Raw genomic sequence first — 17,896 nt, forward strand, 5'->3', positions numbered from 1 at the left:
AGGCTCCCTGGGCGTGGGACCCTCCCGGCCAGGTGTGGGATATAATCTGGTGTGCCCGTTAGCTTAAAGCGCAGTATTGGGGTGGGAGTTACCCAATTTTCCAGGTGTTGTGTGTTTCAGTTCCCCTGGCTAGGAAAAGGGATTCCCTTTCCCCTTGCGCTTCCCAGGTGAGGTGATGCCTCGCCCTGCTTCAGCTCTTGCTGGTTGGGCTGCAGCAGCTGACCAGCACCGATTGTCCGGCACTCCCTAGTGAGATGAACCCAGTACCTCAGTTGAAAATGCAGAAATCACCGGTCTTCTGTGTCGCTCGCGCTGGGAGTTGGAGACTGGAACTGTTCCTATTCAGCCATCTTGCTCCACCTCCCGTTTCCTGACTTTTTAATGATCGCCATTCTAACTGGTGTGAGATGGTATCTCATTGTGGTTGTATTCTTTTGAGTTTCTGATGAGCCTCTCCAAAGGAGGCAATCAGGTACGCATTTATCTCAATGAGCAGAAAGGTGACTTTGAATAGAATGGGAGGCAGGTTGGCCATAAACAGTTCCCAGCTTGACTTTTCCCTTTAGCTTAGTGATTTGGGGGCCCCAAGATTTATTTTCCTTTCACACAGGCATGAAACCAACATTTGTCTCCTCATACGTCTCCATCAGAGCTCTTGAGTGACTAGGTTCATTGTCAATGAGCAGTAATACTTTGAAAGGAATCTTTTCTTTTTGAGCAGCAGATCTCCACAGATCTTCTGTACACCATCCTGTAAACAGATGTGCTATCTTCCAGGTTTGTTGTTCCATTTCAAGAGCACAGGCAGAGTAGATTTAGCATAATTCTTAAGGGCCCTAGATTTTCAGAATGTAAATTACCATTGGCTTCAACTTAGTCATCAGCTGCATTGGTCCCTAATAAAAGTCAGCTTATCCTTTGAAGCTTTGAAGCCAGGTATTGGCTTCTCTCTATGAAAGTCCTAGATGGCATCTTCTTCCAAAAGAACGGTGTTTTGTTTACACTGAAAACAATCTGTTGTTTAGTATAGCCACCTCTATCAATCTTAGCTAGGTCTCCTGGATAACTTACTGTGGCTTCTCTGTCAGCACTTGCTGTTTCACCTTGTACTTTCATGTTATAGAGGTGGCTTCTTTCCTTAAACCTCATGAACCAACTTCTGCTAGCTTTAAACTTTTCTTCTGCACCTTCCTCGCCTTTCTCAGCCTTCATAGAGTTGAAGAGTTAGGGCCTTGCTCTGGATTAGGCTTTGGCCTAAGGAAATGTTATGGCTGGTTTAATCTTCTATCCAGACCCCTGAAACATTCTCCATGTCAGCAGTAAGGCTGTTTTGCCTTCTTATGTGTGTGTTCACTAGAGTAGCACTCCTAATTTCCTTCAAGAACTGTTCCTTTACATTCACAACTTGGTTAACTGTTTATCACAGGACACCAAACTTTAGACCCATCTCAGCTTTGAACATGCCTTACTCACTAAGCTTAATTATTTTTATCTTTTGATTTAAAGCAAGGGATGTATGACTTTTCCTTTCACTTGAATTCATAGATGCCATTGTAAGGTTATTAATTGGCCAAATTTCAATATTGTGTCTCGGCAAATAGGGAGACCTGAGACGGAGAGAGATAAGAGAATAGCTGGTCAGTGGAACAGTTAGAACACACAACATTTATCAGTTAGCTCCATCATCTTATATAGGCATAGTTCATGGCACCCTAAAACAATCACAATAGTAACATCAAAGGTCACAGATCGTCATAACAGATAGAATGAAAATAATGAAGTTTGAAATGTTATAAGAAGTACCAAAACGCAGACATGAAGTGACCACATGCTGTCAGAAAAATGGTGCTGCCGCATGTTCTCACTCATAAGTGGGAGTCGAACAGTGAGAACACATGGACACACGGAGGGCAACATCACACACCGGGGCCTGTTGGGGAGTTGGGGCTAGGGGAGGGAGAGCATTAGGAGAAATACCTAATGTAGATGACAGGTTGATGCATGCAGCAAAGTACCATGGCACATATATACCTATATAAGAAACCTGCACGTTCTGCACATGTATCCCAGAACTTAAAGTATAATAATAATAATAAAAAGAAACAAAAAGTACAGGCCAAGCAGAAAAAAAACACCAGAAAAATGGTGCTGATAGTCTCATCATGGGGTTTCCACAGACCTTTGATTTGAAAAAAAAACAAAAAACAAAAAAAACCAGTATCCATGAAGTGCGATAACATGAAGTACAATAAAAGGAGATATGCCTGCAATTCTTTCTGTTGTTCTTTATTGTTTTCTGCAGTTCTGTTTCCATGTACGATTTTTTTGCTTCAAACTGAAGTTCTTTTATTGTTTGTTACAATGTTGATCCTGATGGGAGATTCTCTAAGCTTTTGTCTGAAAATCTGGTTTCATCATTTTGTTGAAGAATATAGTTTTTTAGTTTTTCACAATGTCAATTTAAAAAAAAAAAATTTAGTGCTTTAAAAATGCCATTCCATTTTTCTTTGGCTTTCACATGTTCTTGGAGAGATTGTCATCTCTCTTAGTCTTACTTGAAAAATAGTGATTCTTACCCCACCTTTGGCTGTTTTTATTGTTGTTGTTTGTTTTGTTTTTTTTAAGACAGAGTCTCTCTCTGTCACCCAGGCTGGAGTGCAGGGGCATGATCATGGCTTACTGCTGCCTCCACCTCCCAGGCTCAAGTGATCCTCCTGCCTTGCCTCAGCCTCCCAAGTAGGACCACAGGCATGTGCCATCACACTTAGCTAATTTTTAAAATTTTTCTTAGAGATAGGGGTCTCCCTATGTTGCTCTGGCTGGTCTCAAACTCCCAGGCTCACGTGATCCTCCCACCTTGGCTTCCCAAAGTGCTGGAAAGATAGGCATGAGCCACCACACCTGGCCCCCTTTGGCTGGTTTTAAGAGTGTCTTTTTATATTTGGTTTTCAACTTTTTATATATGGTTATTAGCTTTCTGTGGCTGCTATCACAAATTATCACAAATCTGGTGGCTTAAAACAACAAAAATTTATTTTCTCCCACCGCTGGATTTCAGAAGTTCAAAATTAGCTTAACTGGGCTGAAATTAAGGTGTTAGCAGGGCTACACTCCTTCCAGAGGCTCTAGGAGAGAATCTGTTCCGTGCCTCTTCCAACTTCAGGTGGCTGCCAGTATTTCTTGACTTGTGGCTGTATCATTGTAGTCTCTGCCTCCATATTCACATTACCTTCTCCTTTGCATGTGTGTCAAGTCTCCATCTACTTTCCTTCTCTAGAGACATTTGTGATGTCATTTAGGGCTCGTATGTATAATCCAGGATACGCTCTTCATCTCAAGATTCTTGACATAATCACATCTGTAAAGACCCCTTTTCCAGATAATATCACATATGTCACATTCACAGGGATTAGGACACAGGCATATCTTAGGGCAACATCTAACAATTGTTCTTTATAGGTGAACTTGTTTTAACAGGTGGTTTGTCAGTGTTCAGGTGTTGACCTGAGGATGGTGGAGGAATCTCCATTACAACCTGTTGAATCACACAACTATGTTCGGATTTATTAGTTTCATTCCTCACTGCTTTTTCTCATCTACATCATCTTCCTGTTTCTTGAATTATGTATTGTGAATTAGTCTTTGTAGTATATCCTCACACATCATCTTCATATGAGTTTGTGGGTGATAATCCCTTCAAGAACAAAAGTGTTATTTTGGTCTCATATTTGAACAATGTTGACTAGTGTAGAAGTCTAGGGTTAAGATCATTTTCTCTCAAAATTCTCTGAATATTGCCGCGTTTCAGTGCATGAAGAGTTTAGGCATCTAAGAAGCTCAACAACTATATAGCTTACACGTTTTTTATTTGGGCCAAGTTTGAGGACTGCAACCCAGAAGCGTAGATTCAAGTTGCTCTGAATACGTGTTCTAATTAGCAGCCGTTACAAGTAGGTTTTTAAAGGAAAAAAGGAGAGGCAGTATCTAATTTGTTTACCAAGAATTTACATTAAAAATAACAAGTTATTGATTGGCTATACATTGTCCTTTGTATCACAGATTCCAGGAACATGAAGATAATGGTCGAGGGAGCTAGTCAGCAACAAAATGCCTTTAAACAGTTGCCCCTCTGGGTATTGTGTGGGGGGTGTGACTGAAGTCCCCATACTCATGTCTTCTGGGCCTGATAAATTTTATATACCTCACATAGCTCAGGCTGCTCTGAGCTGTTTTTCTTTTCTCATTTCCCCCTTTTGATCAAAATTTTTCTCTTCTGAAAGCATTGATGATTAGCATTTTAGATGTAAGTTTATCCCATGTCACTGGGGAGACTTATTCCCAGATATTCTTGTCCCATGTTGGATGGAAAGAGGTAAAAAAGGTACTATGGCTTAAAGAACTTAATGAGGTCTCCAGGCTAAATTGATTGGCAACACAGAGGGGCAGAGCAACAGGATCTCAGTCAAGCCATCCACTCATGATGGAGCCATGGCATGAACAACTATACAGTTTACTCAAGTCCACCCCCACTTATGACACCAACTGTAAGTTTGGGGATTCCCCAAACCACCCTCAGATTTGATAGTTCATTAGAAGGATTTATAATACTCCATAAACACTGTTATACTCACAGTTATGGTTTATTACAGGCAAATTATGCATAGTAAGACCAGCCAAGGGAAAAAGTGTATAGGGTGGAGTTTGGGAAGATACCAAATGTAGAGCTTCTGTTGTCCTCTTCCCATGGAGTCAGGACACATTACTCTCTTGGCATCAATGTGTGACAAAATGTACAGAGCATTGCCCAACAGGGAAGCTTACCCAAGCCTTAGTGTTCAGAGTTTTTATTGGGGTTTTATTATGTAGGCATTATTGACTGACTGCCCTCTGGCTTGATCTCAATCTCCAGCTCCACTGGCTGTGATCCACAGCCTCCTAAATCACACAATTATTTTTTTCTGGAGTGTCTTTTCCCCACCCTAAATCACACTGTTGCTATCTAGATTACAATCTATTAGAAAAATAAATCAAGGCTGTGCATGGTGGCTCATACCTATAATCCTAATATGTCGGGAGACCAAAGCCAAAAGATCTCTAAAATCCAGAAGTTCAAGACCAGCCTGGGCAACAAAGTGAGACCTTATCTCTACAAAACAAAACAAAAAAAAAAACAAAAAAAAAACAAAAAGAAAAAATTAGGTATGATGGGGTGCACCTGTAGTCCTAGCTACTTGGGAGGCTGAAGATGGAGAATTGCTTGAACCCAGGAATTCAGAGCTGCAGAGAGCTATGATCACACCACTGCACTCCAGGCTGGGTTACAGAGGGGTAACCTCCATCTCAAAAAAAAAAAAAAATTTTTTTTTAAAGCCCATTTATGATAGCATCAAAAAGAGTAAAATATGAATATATTTTAACCAAGGATGTAAAAAATGTGCACACTGATGAAAGAAATTGAAGACACAAATCAATGGAAAGATATTCTATGTTTGAATCAATATTATTAAAATGTTCATACTGCCCAAAGCAATACACAGATTCAACACAATCCCTATTGAAATTCCAATGGCATTTTTCACAGAATAGAAAAAACAATTCTAAAATGTGGATGAAACTAGAAGACATTATATTAAGTGAAACATACCAGATACAAATGGACAAATACTGTATGATTTCACTTATATATGGGATCTAAGAAAATTGTTGATTTCAGAAAAGCAGAGAGAGAACAGTGGTTGCCAGGGGGTGGGAGACATGGAGAGATGTTGGTCAAAGTGTATAAACTTACAGTTATAAGATGAATAAGTTCTGGATATTGGACATACAGCATGGCAACTATAGTTAATAATAATGTATTGAATATTTGAAATATGCTATAAGAATAGATCTTAAGCATTCTCACCACACACCCAAACAAGTAACTATGTGAGGTGATGGATATTTTACTTAGCTTGATTGTGGTAATCATTTCATGATGTATACATATATCAGAATATCACATTGTATACCTTGAATATATACCATTTTTATTTGCCAATTATACTTCAAGGCAGAAAAAAATAAAATGAGTAGAAACAAAAGGTTGGAGTTCTGAAATGTTACTAAAAGTAACATTTGCCTTTTTTCAATATTCTTGCCACATGGTAGGTAGGTCCTTTTAGTCTGAAGATTCAAGTATTTCTTATTTGGGGGATATTTTCTTCAGTTAGTCCTTTGATTATTGATCTTTCTCTTTTGGTTGTATTCTCTCCTGTGACTGCTAATAGGTGCCTAAATCAGTACCAGGCACATAATAAGCACATGTTAAGTATCTGTTGATTTTATAAATCGATCCTGGATTTGCTTGATCAGTTTTCCATGTATCTTACATCTTCTTTCATAATTTACAACCTAGACATTTTGCTCTGTTTTCAGAGCAATTTTTTTTGAATTGTTACTGCAGAAGCTGCTTTTGCTCATTTATGTTCTGCTTTTAAAAAATTATGCCAGTCATTTTATTAAAATACAGTTTTTGGAATATTGTCTTATGTTATCTAATTTTTTATGTCCTCTGATGACTTTGTGTGAAACTAGTGCAATTGAGATACTTATTAGACATTTTTTATTACTATTATTCTATCTTGTTTCCCATATTAACTTAGTTCCATTAAGGACTGTTTGCCCCCATTGCTTTTTTTGTCTCCACACTTTAAGCACTATTTCTTCTCAAAAGTTCTAGTCCATATGTATATTCTATTCAACATATATATTTAGCTCTAGATGTAACCAGTTTTGGTCTGTGCCTCCAGGTGGCATCCTGTGCACTCTTCATCAATTGAAACCCAAAGGCTGGTGCCCCTGTCAGTTGTTCTACCGCAGAGACTTTGTGGAGTATGTGGTTGGAGATTAATCTATGGTTAAGGGAGTGGTTTTTTTTAAAACCAGTATGTTGAAGTATGATATACATAAGTGCGTCAACTGTGAGCATACAACTTGTATTTTCACAAAGTGAACATACCATGTAGAACCAACACCCAGATTAAGAACTATAGCATGAACAGGACCCCAGAAGCTCCCTTTTGCCTTCTGTTAGTCGCTGCTCCCCTCCAAAGGTGGCCGCTGTCCTGATTTCTCCACATAGATTAATAAAATACAGCAGGGGCCTAGAGTGGTGGCACACAACTATAGTCCCAGCTACTCGGGAGGCTGAGGTGGGAGGATTGTTGGAGCCCAGGAGGTCGAAGCTGCAGTGAGTCGTAATTGTGCCACGGCACTCCAGCTGGGGCGACAGAGCAAGACCCTGTCTCAAAATAAATAATAAAATATAGCAGGTACTCTGTTTATGTCAAGTTTCTATTGCTCAAAATGATGTTTATGAGATTCATCTGTGGTAAATTGGGTAAATGTAGTAGTAGATTGTGAATTGTCATTGCTGTATTGTATACCATGTTATGACTCTCCTACAATTTATTTATGCATTGTACAGTTGATGGGCATTTGGGTGGTTTCCAGTTTAAGGTATGAAAAGTAGTGCTATCCAGAACATTTTTGTATATGTCTTTTGGTGAATTTGTGCATAAATCTGTTGGGTACATACCCAGAGTGGAATTGCTGGATTATTAGGAGATTTCGTTGGTTGGTTGGTTGGTTGCCTTTTTGTTTTAAGCTCCTTGTATCCTGGTGGGAATCGTTCAGTAGATACTGAGAAATTGATGAGGCAAAAGAAAATGGATAGCAGAAGGAATGAAGTTCTATGGGTTTTGGCCCTCACTAAAGTAAATACATATCTTCCTATGGAAATCAAACAGGTTTTTATGGCTCAAAGCCCCAGAATTTTACTGGGCAGAATAGGCAAATGTGCTTGCAGTCAGCTGGCTTTAAAGGAGCCTTTCTTATTGGAAGTATAGAGAGGAAAATGCTTTTCCACTAGGGGAAGAACCACTTCTGGTGCTCAACATCATGTGCATTGCTGCAGTGGAGAAGAAAAAAGAGGGAAGCCTTTTAATTGGGCTCATACTGCTTATGATACGCCTGGCAGAGTCTTGCTTTTGGCAGCTATTGAGTATGAATGGCCAGTCTCTACTTGTAAAGAGAGATCATTGGACTTAAACAGAATTAATGGAAGTAAAATGTTCGCATGTTGTTATTGCAAATCATTCATGTAGTCAGTGCCAGGGGTTAAACAATTCTTGTCTCTTTTCTAGTCTGTCACCTTCAAAACTACCAGCAGAAATCTTGCTCGAGCCATGTGTATGAAGAACCTCAAGCTCACGATCATTATCATCATCGTATCAATTGTAAGTTTTTGTCCTTTTAGTGTACGGCTTTATTTTTCAGTCTCTAAGAAATTAGGTACTAGAATTATTTCTCAGTGATTAACACTCTGAAATGAGCTACGTATGTCTTTTAATAGTGAAACACATGACCAGGCAGTGGCTTTCCTATGAAGTCACATAGGAAATATCTCTACTTAAACCCCTCCTTCCTATTGAGAATTATTATATATAAAGAGACATATAAAACTGACATCACAGAAATGTGGTTATTTTAAATAAAGATATTTCTGTTTATATGTAATGGGTTTATTGTTTTTATTTGTATATTAATTATGTATTTTTAAAGTTTTAATTTCTAATATGGCAAATGCTGATAATTATAATCCCCCTTAAACAAGAACTCTTTGAAGTCCTCAGTAATTTTTGAGTGTGTAAAGAGGTCCTAAACCACAACTTTAAAAACTATTGCTAACGGGTGGGGGGTGCTTCACCCTGTTCATGGTCAGATAAAGTTGCCTTTCCTCCCATCCTCCAGTCATGTCCAGAAGCCCAAAGTTACCTCCAAGCAGATACCTCTGACCCTGCATCTCCTCGACCACAGTTTAAGGGTCCTCTGCCTTAGACAGTTGGATTTATCTAAAAGAGAAGAGCAGTCATAGAGCTGTAGATTTTATACTGGAAGTAATTGTCATGGCCTTGAATGGTTCCTTGCTCAGGCTTCTCTTTCTTTTTTTTTTTTGAGGCGGAGTCTCGCTCTGTCGCCCAGGCTGGAGTGCAGTGGCGCGATCTCGGCTCACTGCAAGCTCCGCCTCCCGGGTTCCCGCCATTCTCCTGCCTCAGCCTCCCGAGTAGCTGGGACTACAGGCGCCGCCACCACACCCGGCTAATTTTTTTGTATTTTTAGTGGAGACGGGGTTTCATTGTGTTAGCCAGGATGGTCTCGATCTCCTGACCTCGTGATCCGCCCGCCTCGGCCTCCCAAAGTGCTGGGATTACAGGCTTGAGCCACCGCGCCCAGCCTCAGGCTTCTCTTTCTAACATCACATTTTAGGCTCCTGAGCTTAGCTTCTTACTGTTTGGTCTGGGAGTTTAGGTTGATTTGTGCAGCTGAATTTTTGTTAAATTCAGAATATATTTACTGATTACTTACTACATGCAGAGCACAGCTCTAAATGCAATATCAATCTTTGCCAAAAGGTGTTGTCACCTAACGAGATGTACTTCAGCTTCAAAAATCCTTATATTACAGCTGTGACAAATAGTCAACTTTACATCAAGTTGGTAAACTTTACATTTGTTTCTTGTGTATGTGTGAATATGATGTCAGAAGTTCAACCTATTCATTAATAAACAGAATTTGCTGTAATCTGCTTCCCAACCCTGACCATATTTACAGTTCCCTACAAGGCAAATGCTTTGCTCACTTTTGGAGCAAAGGGTATGCAATTCATAAATGCATCCTTTTCCAAGTTTGCAAGTAATGAAATCAGTCACTTAAAGATCTCAAGAAGTTGCAATTTAAAGCAAAATAAAGCCAGGCATAGTGGCTTATTCCTGTAATCCCAGAACTTTGGGAAGCTGAGGTGGGAGGATCGCTTGAGGCCAGGAGTTTGAAGCCATCCTGGTCAACATAGTGACACCCTATCTCTACAAAAATAAAAAATAAAAATAAAGCAAAATAAAGTGACTAATGCAGTGAACCTAATGTTTAAAATCTGTTTTTTTGTAATATAATAATGTGAACAAGTAGTGACTATTTTTAATTTAAAATTAAAATCTAAAATTAAAAAGCAAACACATCTGTAATAGCACCAGTATTTTTGCAGTGTTACTTACATCATCTGCTTTTCTTTGTTTTGGTCATCGTAATTATTGTGTCATTATCCACTGAACAGTTCATAGCAGTATTCTTTCCCATAAGTGATACAGATGAAAGCCTTCTACTCAGGCTTTTAAAATATATTCTTATATTAATCACAAATTAAATTCATGTGCAAAACCTAAAACTATAATTAATGAAATCATAGTTCAGGAGAATTATGCTTATTTGTGATTTTTTTATGACTTGTTAATCACACGTCAGTAAGAGTTGCTCATTTAGCCTTGATTCTGCCGAGTTACCAGTGAAGAGCAACAACCCCACTGCTTTCTCTCCCACTGAAGGAAACGCTAGAATTCAAGCGGGTGTGAGTTATACCAAAAAGGACAATTTTAACTACACTTCTGTCTTGGAAAATACTTGATTAGTGTGTTCCTTTACTACATAACTGCTACTCTAATGGAATCAGAAGTATTTCTTAATAAGGCTCTACTTTCCTATATATATTATTTAGAATAACATGATTGATTCAAGAAAATAAAATTGCCCTCCTCCTCCCTCCAGGTATTCATCTATATCATTGTCTCACCTCTCTGTGGTGGATTTACATGGCCAAGCTGTGTGAAGAAATAAGAAAAAGTTATCATTAACCAAGGATATGAGAGAACAAGGAGTTAAAAGCAATCCATGTGACTCAAGCCTTTCACATACTGACAGATGGTATCTGCCAGTCTCTTCAACCCTCTTCTCACTTTTTAAAATCTTGTTCCATGCCTCCAGGTTTACCTTTGTCTTATCAACCAGTTTATTCCCGTGAACTTCAGATTGAACCATTCATTGCAGCAGTAGCCTTAAAATGGCTTTTGTTTATTTCTTTGGTTTGTTTACTAGTGTCATCTATTTAGAGCAACATTTTTGTTTTTAATTGCACAAAGCTGTCGCCACTAGTCTTATGAGCTATCTACTAAAACTGTGGAGAAATTTTGTATGTGCACACAGAAGTATTCAAGAGACAGTATTGCTAACATCTCATTTTAATGTCTTTTGTTAATGAGAAGTTTTAGGTGCTTCAAAACAATATAAATGGATAATAGTTGTGATTTGGGGAATTGTAATGACGTTGGTGCTGCTTCCTTCTAAGAGCTCAAAGTATGAAACATTCTTATTTCAGTTAGAAATGTTCAGATGGGGAGCATTTTGCTAGACCATTAGAAGCACACAGATTATCCTTGTTCTCCTAGTATTCCCTTTCAGGAATAAAGTTCAGTGTGCTGATCATTCACAATACAGTGGATAGCTTGATATCTTCTGTTTTCCCATTGCAGTTGATTTGAGAAGATGAAGGTTTAAACATTGTTGAAGGTTGCAGTTTTTTAATTGTGTTCCTTCTTCTTCTGTGAATATTTAGGGAAATCATGTCACTAATAGAATATGTAGTAGAGGGAGCGGGGAGGTAAATTCCTCTGACTTGCCAAAGAAAAAGAAGGGAACCACAATGGATGTGTTAGCATTTTAGCTGTGCAAAGGGGAGGTAGTGTGGGAAAAGTGTTTCCATTCTGGGAAAAGGCCAAACCTAATACGGTCAGCAGTCAACTCTAGGGTTTGGGCTTGACTCCTGTTGAATAATAGTTTGAGCATTCTTTGTGGTTTAATAAATTCTTAAATCTGCCTAGTTTTGATGAATTCTTTTGTGAAACTTGAAAGAGAATAGACAGTATGACATATAGAATTAATACAAAACAGTTTAACCATTTAACTGCAGTGTAAGAAAATTGGACTGTAATCATATCGCTACTGGCATCTGTTACCTAGTATGCATTTCTGGTGTGTATCTGAAGGGAAGACATTTTCTACCCTAGATCCAATTGCATTTATTTATCAATAAGTGCCATTAAATTGAAATTATATTACATTTTACACTTTCTCAATGAATGAACAAATGAGTCTGTAGAATCTAGCCACCTGTTTAGCCTAGTCATGTGCCTTGAACATATATGTGTCCCATAATCTAGCTCATGGTACCTGTTCTTCCATCCAAACCTTTCAATTCATGCTATCTGATTCATTTATTTGACATATATCTTAGGCCCACTTGAACTCTTTTCTTGTTTATCTAGCATAGCACAAATGTTTTTCCAGTCTTCTTTATCAACACTAATGCCTCTTAATTGCATCAGCATTTCCTATTGGAAAATACATCTGTCCCAGAAAAACATTTGGCATTCCTGAATAATTTCCAAATGTTTTTAATCCAAAGAAAAAGGTTTCAAGTTTATTTCCCTTTCTTATACACACCTGAATAAAATTGATGTGCATGTTTTAGGGATCAATAACCTAACTGTTCCTTGGTCTATTTATGTATAAGAATGCTTTTTAAAGCACATGTCTCGTTTTAAATGACGCACAAACTGAAGACGTTAATAAAATTTAAGAGTAATACAATGATTTGCTTGTTTTAGAAGTTCTTTCTGGAACCTAATTTCTTCTGATGACATTTGCCATTGTGTACAGAACAAAAGTATTTTACTTATGCCGAAAATATATTAAAAAGTGTTACCTGGAGACTTTCAGTAAAGATCTATAGCATAGTTTCAGGTGTGTAGAATTTCTTCAAAAGACACAAATGAACTTAAAAAATATATAGCCCATGGTGAAACCAATGAAAGATTCTGAAATGATCACACAGCCTTCACAACGATTGTTGTGAGCCCATGATTTAGATAGATCTGAAAAAGAATCCCAGGGATTGTCATCCAGTTCAGCAGAATTCTGAAAAGTCTTTCTATCTAAAGTTAAATGACTGGTTCTGAAAGAGACTCAAAGGGAAGGCATAATGGTGGGAGGGAATAATTCATTATAGCAAACAGGGTTACCTAAACAGAAATAAAAGAAAAACGGGCACAAATCAAATATACAAATAGGTCACAACAAAATAATCAGTCACTTGGGGCCTCTGAACGTAAGGTGGCTAAAGTCAGGTATAGAATATGTTTTTGTTACAGGCTGCAGTAACTTAAAAACAGCCTATTTAAGTTCTCCCTTGGCTTTATCCAGATTTCAACTGAAGTATGCATTCTCTAAAACACACTTAGAGAAAAATAAAAGATGGTTATTTATTTGGTTATGAATAAAGGAAGAAGTGACACCAACTATTTCTCTTCAAACCCGTGGCAAAAAAAAAAAAAAGTGTCACAGTCCAAAAGTTTCCTTAATAGTGAATGTAGGTGCCTTTAGATAATAGTTTCTTGCTTGACTCTGTTGGTATCTATCTTTTCTGGCCTCAAGATAGACAAAGATACTGGGTTGCTTCTCAGGGTATCTTGATGGAAATTAATGTAACAACTATAACAGCAGCACCCTAGACCCTACCAAAGTGTTCTACATTAGAAGCAAGTCTATTTCTTGCAATGCCATCTTCTCAAGTATAATAAACAGGGTGGAAGTAGTGGTTGTGGTTGCCGTGTATATCAGTGTGAATCCAGTGAAGACAGCAGAGCCAAGACTAGTGTTTGGAAAACAGAGTTTAATATAGGATTCAGGGTTACACAAATGTGTGACAAACTGGGAAGTGAAGGTCTGGAAGGCAGGTACCAGAAGATCAGAAGAACAGTCCTAGCACTTTCACTTGAGGCATTGACATAGGCAGACAGGTCAGAACTTGCTGGAAAACCTGAGAATCCCTGTATGTCTGCTTGCTGATATGGTTTTGCTGTGTCCCCACCCAAATCTCACCTTGAATCGTAATCCCGATAATCCCCACATGTCGAGGGAGGGACCTGGTGGGAGGTGATTGGACCATAGAGGCAGTTTTCTCCATGTCGTTCTCATGATAGTGAGGGAGTTCTCATGAGATCTGATGGTTTTATAAGTGTTTGACAGTTCCTCCTTCACACACTCACTCTCTCCTGCCGCTTTGTGAAGAAGGTGGCTGCTTCCCCTTCCACCATGATCGTAAGTTTCCTGAGGCCTCCCCAGCCATGCGAAACTGAGTCAAACCTCTTTCCTTTGTTAACTACCCAGTCTCGGGTAGTATCTGTACAGTAGTGTGAGAGTAGACTAATAGACTTGCCAAAGTTGGTGTGTGAAGAGAGAGACATGTGGAAAGGTTTACGGAAGCCACAGCTTCAGTAGAGCTGATGCCAAGTACCAAGTAGTAGGCTTGCAGCCCCAGCTGGTTGACTAGCAGTCCACAGAATGAGTTGGATGTGGAATGGAAAAGATTGAGGAAAATCTGGGACACACCAGGCAGCTAAGCATCTTTGTGTCCTTTGAAGGGTACTGACCTCCACTTTTTTTCTGCTTTCTAAGTCTCATGTAAGTTCATCTCACTGATAAAAGCTAACCCTAAAACCATCTAGGGTAAGGGGATTCTACGAAATTCTCAGCTGCTGGCAAGAGCAATGGTGCCAGTCTAGCATAGCCCAGTTCCTTCTAGACTCATTCATAGGATTGGCTCTACTGCTTTATCAAGACAATTTTGGTAAGTTAAAGCATTCTTCTGGTCAGAATACACTGTACAAAATTATTTTGGGTTCATGCTCTTTATTAAACCCAAACAATCTAAATCCCAAATGCTGTGACTTTCTATATCTCTTCCAAAGAGAAAGAAAATCATGGCAATATTCTGTATAAGAAAACTAACATGCACAGGCTGACACTGTGTTTTTTCTTTTTAAATCCCCATTCCCAGTTTAGAAAAGCACAAAGAAAACTTTAAAAAGACACAGGAAGGGGAACATCACACAGTGGAGCCTGTCGTGGGGTGGGGTGAAGGGGGAGGGATAGCATTAGGAGATATACCTAATGTAAATGAGTTAATGGGTGCAGCACACCAACACGGCACATGTATACTTATGTAACAAACCTGCACGTTGTGCACATGTACCCTAGAACTTAAAGTATAATAAAAAATAAATAAAAGAAGTGAAAATGGCTGGTTCCTGCTTTAACTGATGACATTCCACCATTGTGACTTGTTACTCCCCTACATTAACTGAGTGATTAACCTTGTGAAATTCCTCTCCTGGCTCAAAAGCTCCCCAACTGAGCACCTTGTGACCCCCGCCCCTGCCTGCAAGAGAACAACCCCCTTTGACTGTAATTTCCCACTACCCACCCAAATCCTATAAAACATCCCCACCCCTGTCTCCCTTCGCTGAATCTTTTCGGACTCGGCCCACCTGCACCCAGGTGAAATAAACAGCCTTGTTTCTCACACAAAGCCTGTTTGGTGGTCTTTTCACAGGGACGCGCATGACACCAATGATGACCTTAAATGATTTTTAATTAACTTCAGCTTAATAGGCCACATCATTTTCAGGACCCAACTGTTAAAAGACAAAATTACAGCACATCTAGGTTTGCAGATCTTAACTGGCTTTTGTTTGAGATTCTAGAATCAGGCAGCAGTCAGGACCAAAAATGGTTCAGAATGCTCTGCCACATGACATCTGCAGGTTATATTTATAACCAGAGAAAAGAAAGTGACATACAGAAAACAGAAGTGAAATACAGAGACAGCGCCATTGGTTACAGCCTGGATTAGCCTTTATGGAACCTAGTTTGAACAGTTGGCCACCTGCCATTGGCTGACACTTGGCAGCTGTGATTGGTTTAGCCTCAGCTATTTGTTATAAACACATTTCTAAGTCAGATTTTCAGTTTGTTTATATACTTTAGGTTGTAGTTCTTTACAAGGACTTGTTGGGAGGCTTCTAAAGCCCAAATTTAGCAACTCCTCACTTTTGGTCAGCCTATTAATTTTTAGAAATTGACCAAAATTTTGGGCATTGTCATCATGACTCCACTCTCTGTCATCATTGTACTTATTTGGTCTCAGTATGGAATTCAGAAGTTCTTATTTGGTCTCAGTTCCCACTGGGCAATAGCAGAACAGTGAGTTTTGTAAGATGGAAACAAGGAAACAGAACAATGGAAAATAACAGCTGATTGGTTATGTAAACCAAATGTAAAATTCTAAGGCCCCTAACAACCTGAATGGACTCCTCTCGGCCAAGGGGATTCCAGAGTTAACCAGAAAATCTAGTTCAGACCATTGTGAAAGAGGGGGTTGGACATGCCTCATTATACCCCTCCAGCATTAACATCAACACAGACCTTAGGTCTGATAAGAAACATTTATAATCTTTTTTTCTCTGAAGACTGCTACTTGAAGGCTTCATCTGCATAATAAAACCTAGGTCTCCATTAACCCCTTATCCACCCAGACATTCCTTTCTACTGATAACAACTCTTTCAACTAATTCCCAGTCAGAAAATTTTAAAATCTACCTATGACCTGGAAGCCCCCACCCCTTGAGTTGTTCCACCTTTCCAGATCAAACCAGTGTAAATCTTACATGTATCGATTGATGTATTTATGTCTCCCTAAAATGTATGAAACAAGCTTTACCCTGACCAACTTGGGTAAATGTCATCAAAACCTCCTGAGACTGTGTCATGGATGTGTCCTTAACCTTGACAAAATAAACTTTCTAAATTCACTGAGACCTGTCTCAGATATTTTGGGTTCACAGTTAATATCAGGTTACTTTTTGGGTAAGGGTTAAAGCAGACTGGAATCCCTTCTTTTTCATGAAACACTGGTCTGTTTTGGGATTTATCTGCTTCCTTAAAGCTTCAGTTTGGTTGAGTGGCATTTAGCATCAGTGACTCCATTCTAGTTTGGCCTGGTCTGTTGTGGCCTAATGCAGGAGCCCAGTTCAGAACAATAGCCTGCCATAATTTGTTTAATAACTCTCCCCTTTTGGTCAGGTTCTCACCTAGGTGAGAGTGTGACCAAAACACAGGGCATTAGTAGTACTCTCAGTCACCATCGTTTTGGGTTTCTGGTTTCATTATAACCCCAAAGGTTCTTAGCCACGCCAAAGAATTGGTGTCGCGGTAGCCCGCGGTGGGAGAGACACGGATCGGACCGAGAGAAAAAAGCTGTAGGCTTTATTGAGCAGAGTGGCAGTACAAAGTTTCCACAGCGTGGAAGGGGTCCTCAGCGGGTAGCCAGTGTTAGATTTTTTGACCACCTTTTAAATGCTTTAAGGTGGCAAAAATGTTACCAGAGTGAGAAACAAAGACAATTAACATGTCTCAGATCTTGAGGAAAACTGGAATTGTAACTTAAGTTTGATGACTTTATAACCTTGCAGCGGCAGGGCAAAGGAGACAGGATCTCACAGGATTTTACAAACTGTGTTTAAAGGAATCGGAATTGGGAGCATAGATAAGGTCCGCTGGTCACAGGAAAACAGGCTTTTAACATTCCTTTTAGTTTCAGGGAGCGGGAAGGGAGAGAGGACACAGGGAAGCTTACAGTGAAATTTTCGCTGTTTATAGCTTTCCTGGGGAAGAAAACACATGCACAAATTCTGATGTTAGGAATATTTTAAGCACATATCTTCAATATTATTCATCCAGGACCGAAGTAAGTCCGGTGGCAGAAAATGAGTTTCACAGCTATGTGATAAAGCCTCCATAAAAATCACTGAAAGAGGTGGAGGATCACTTGAGGCCAGGAATTTGAGGCCTGCCTAGGCAACACAGTGAGACTCCATCTCTACAGAAAATAAGACAGTTGGGTGTAGTAGTGTCCACATGTAGTCCCAGCTACTCAGGAAACTAAGGCAGAAGGATTGCTTGAGGGCAGGAGTTGAAGGCTGCAGTAAGCTATCATTGTACCCCTGCACTCCAGGCTTGGGATAGAGCAAGACTTTGTCTCTTAAAAAATCCTAAAAGATGGGGTTTAAAGAGATTCTAAATTGTTAAATACATCCAAGTGCAGGGAGCATGGCAAACCCCAACTCCATGA

The 17,896-nt window shown here is 39.3% G+C and overlaps 1 protein-coding gene across 3 annotated transcripts in view; it reads left to right on the forward strand.

The window, feature by feature from the left end:
• The window catches only part of VAMP7 (vesicle associated membrane protein 7), a 59,036-nt gene extending 46,520 nt beyond the window's left edge, over window positions 1–12,516 (forward strand). For all 3 annotated transcript variants that reach the window (XM_005595067.5, XM_005595064.4, XM_074029753.1), the window contains 2 exons: window positions 8,184–8,276; window positions 10,639–12,516. In XM_005595067.5, the coding sequence (XP_005595124.1) occupies window positions 8,184–8,276; window positions 10,639–10,707 (162 nt within the window). In that variant the 3' untranslated portion in view covers window positions 10,708–12,516. The remainder of the gene's footprint in view (window positions 1–8,183; window positions 8,277–10,638) is intronic.
• The last annotated feature ends 5,380 nt before the right edge of the window (window positions 12,517–17,896 follow it).

The sequence above is a fragment of the Macaca fascicularis genome, chromosome X (genome assembly GCF_037993035.2).
Source record: "Macaca fascicularis isolate 582-1 chromosome X, T2T-MFA8v1.1".
NCBI lineage: Eukaryota > Metazoa > Chordata > Mammalia > Primates > Cercopithecidae > Macaca > Macaca fascicularis.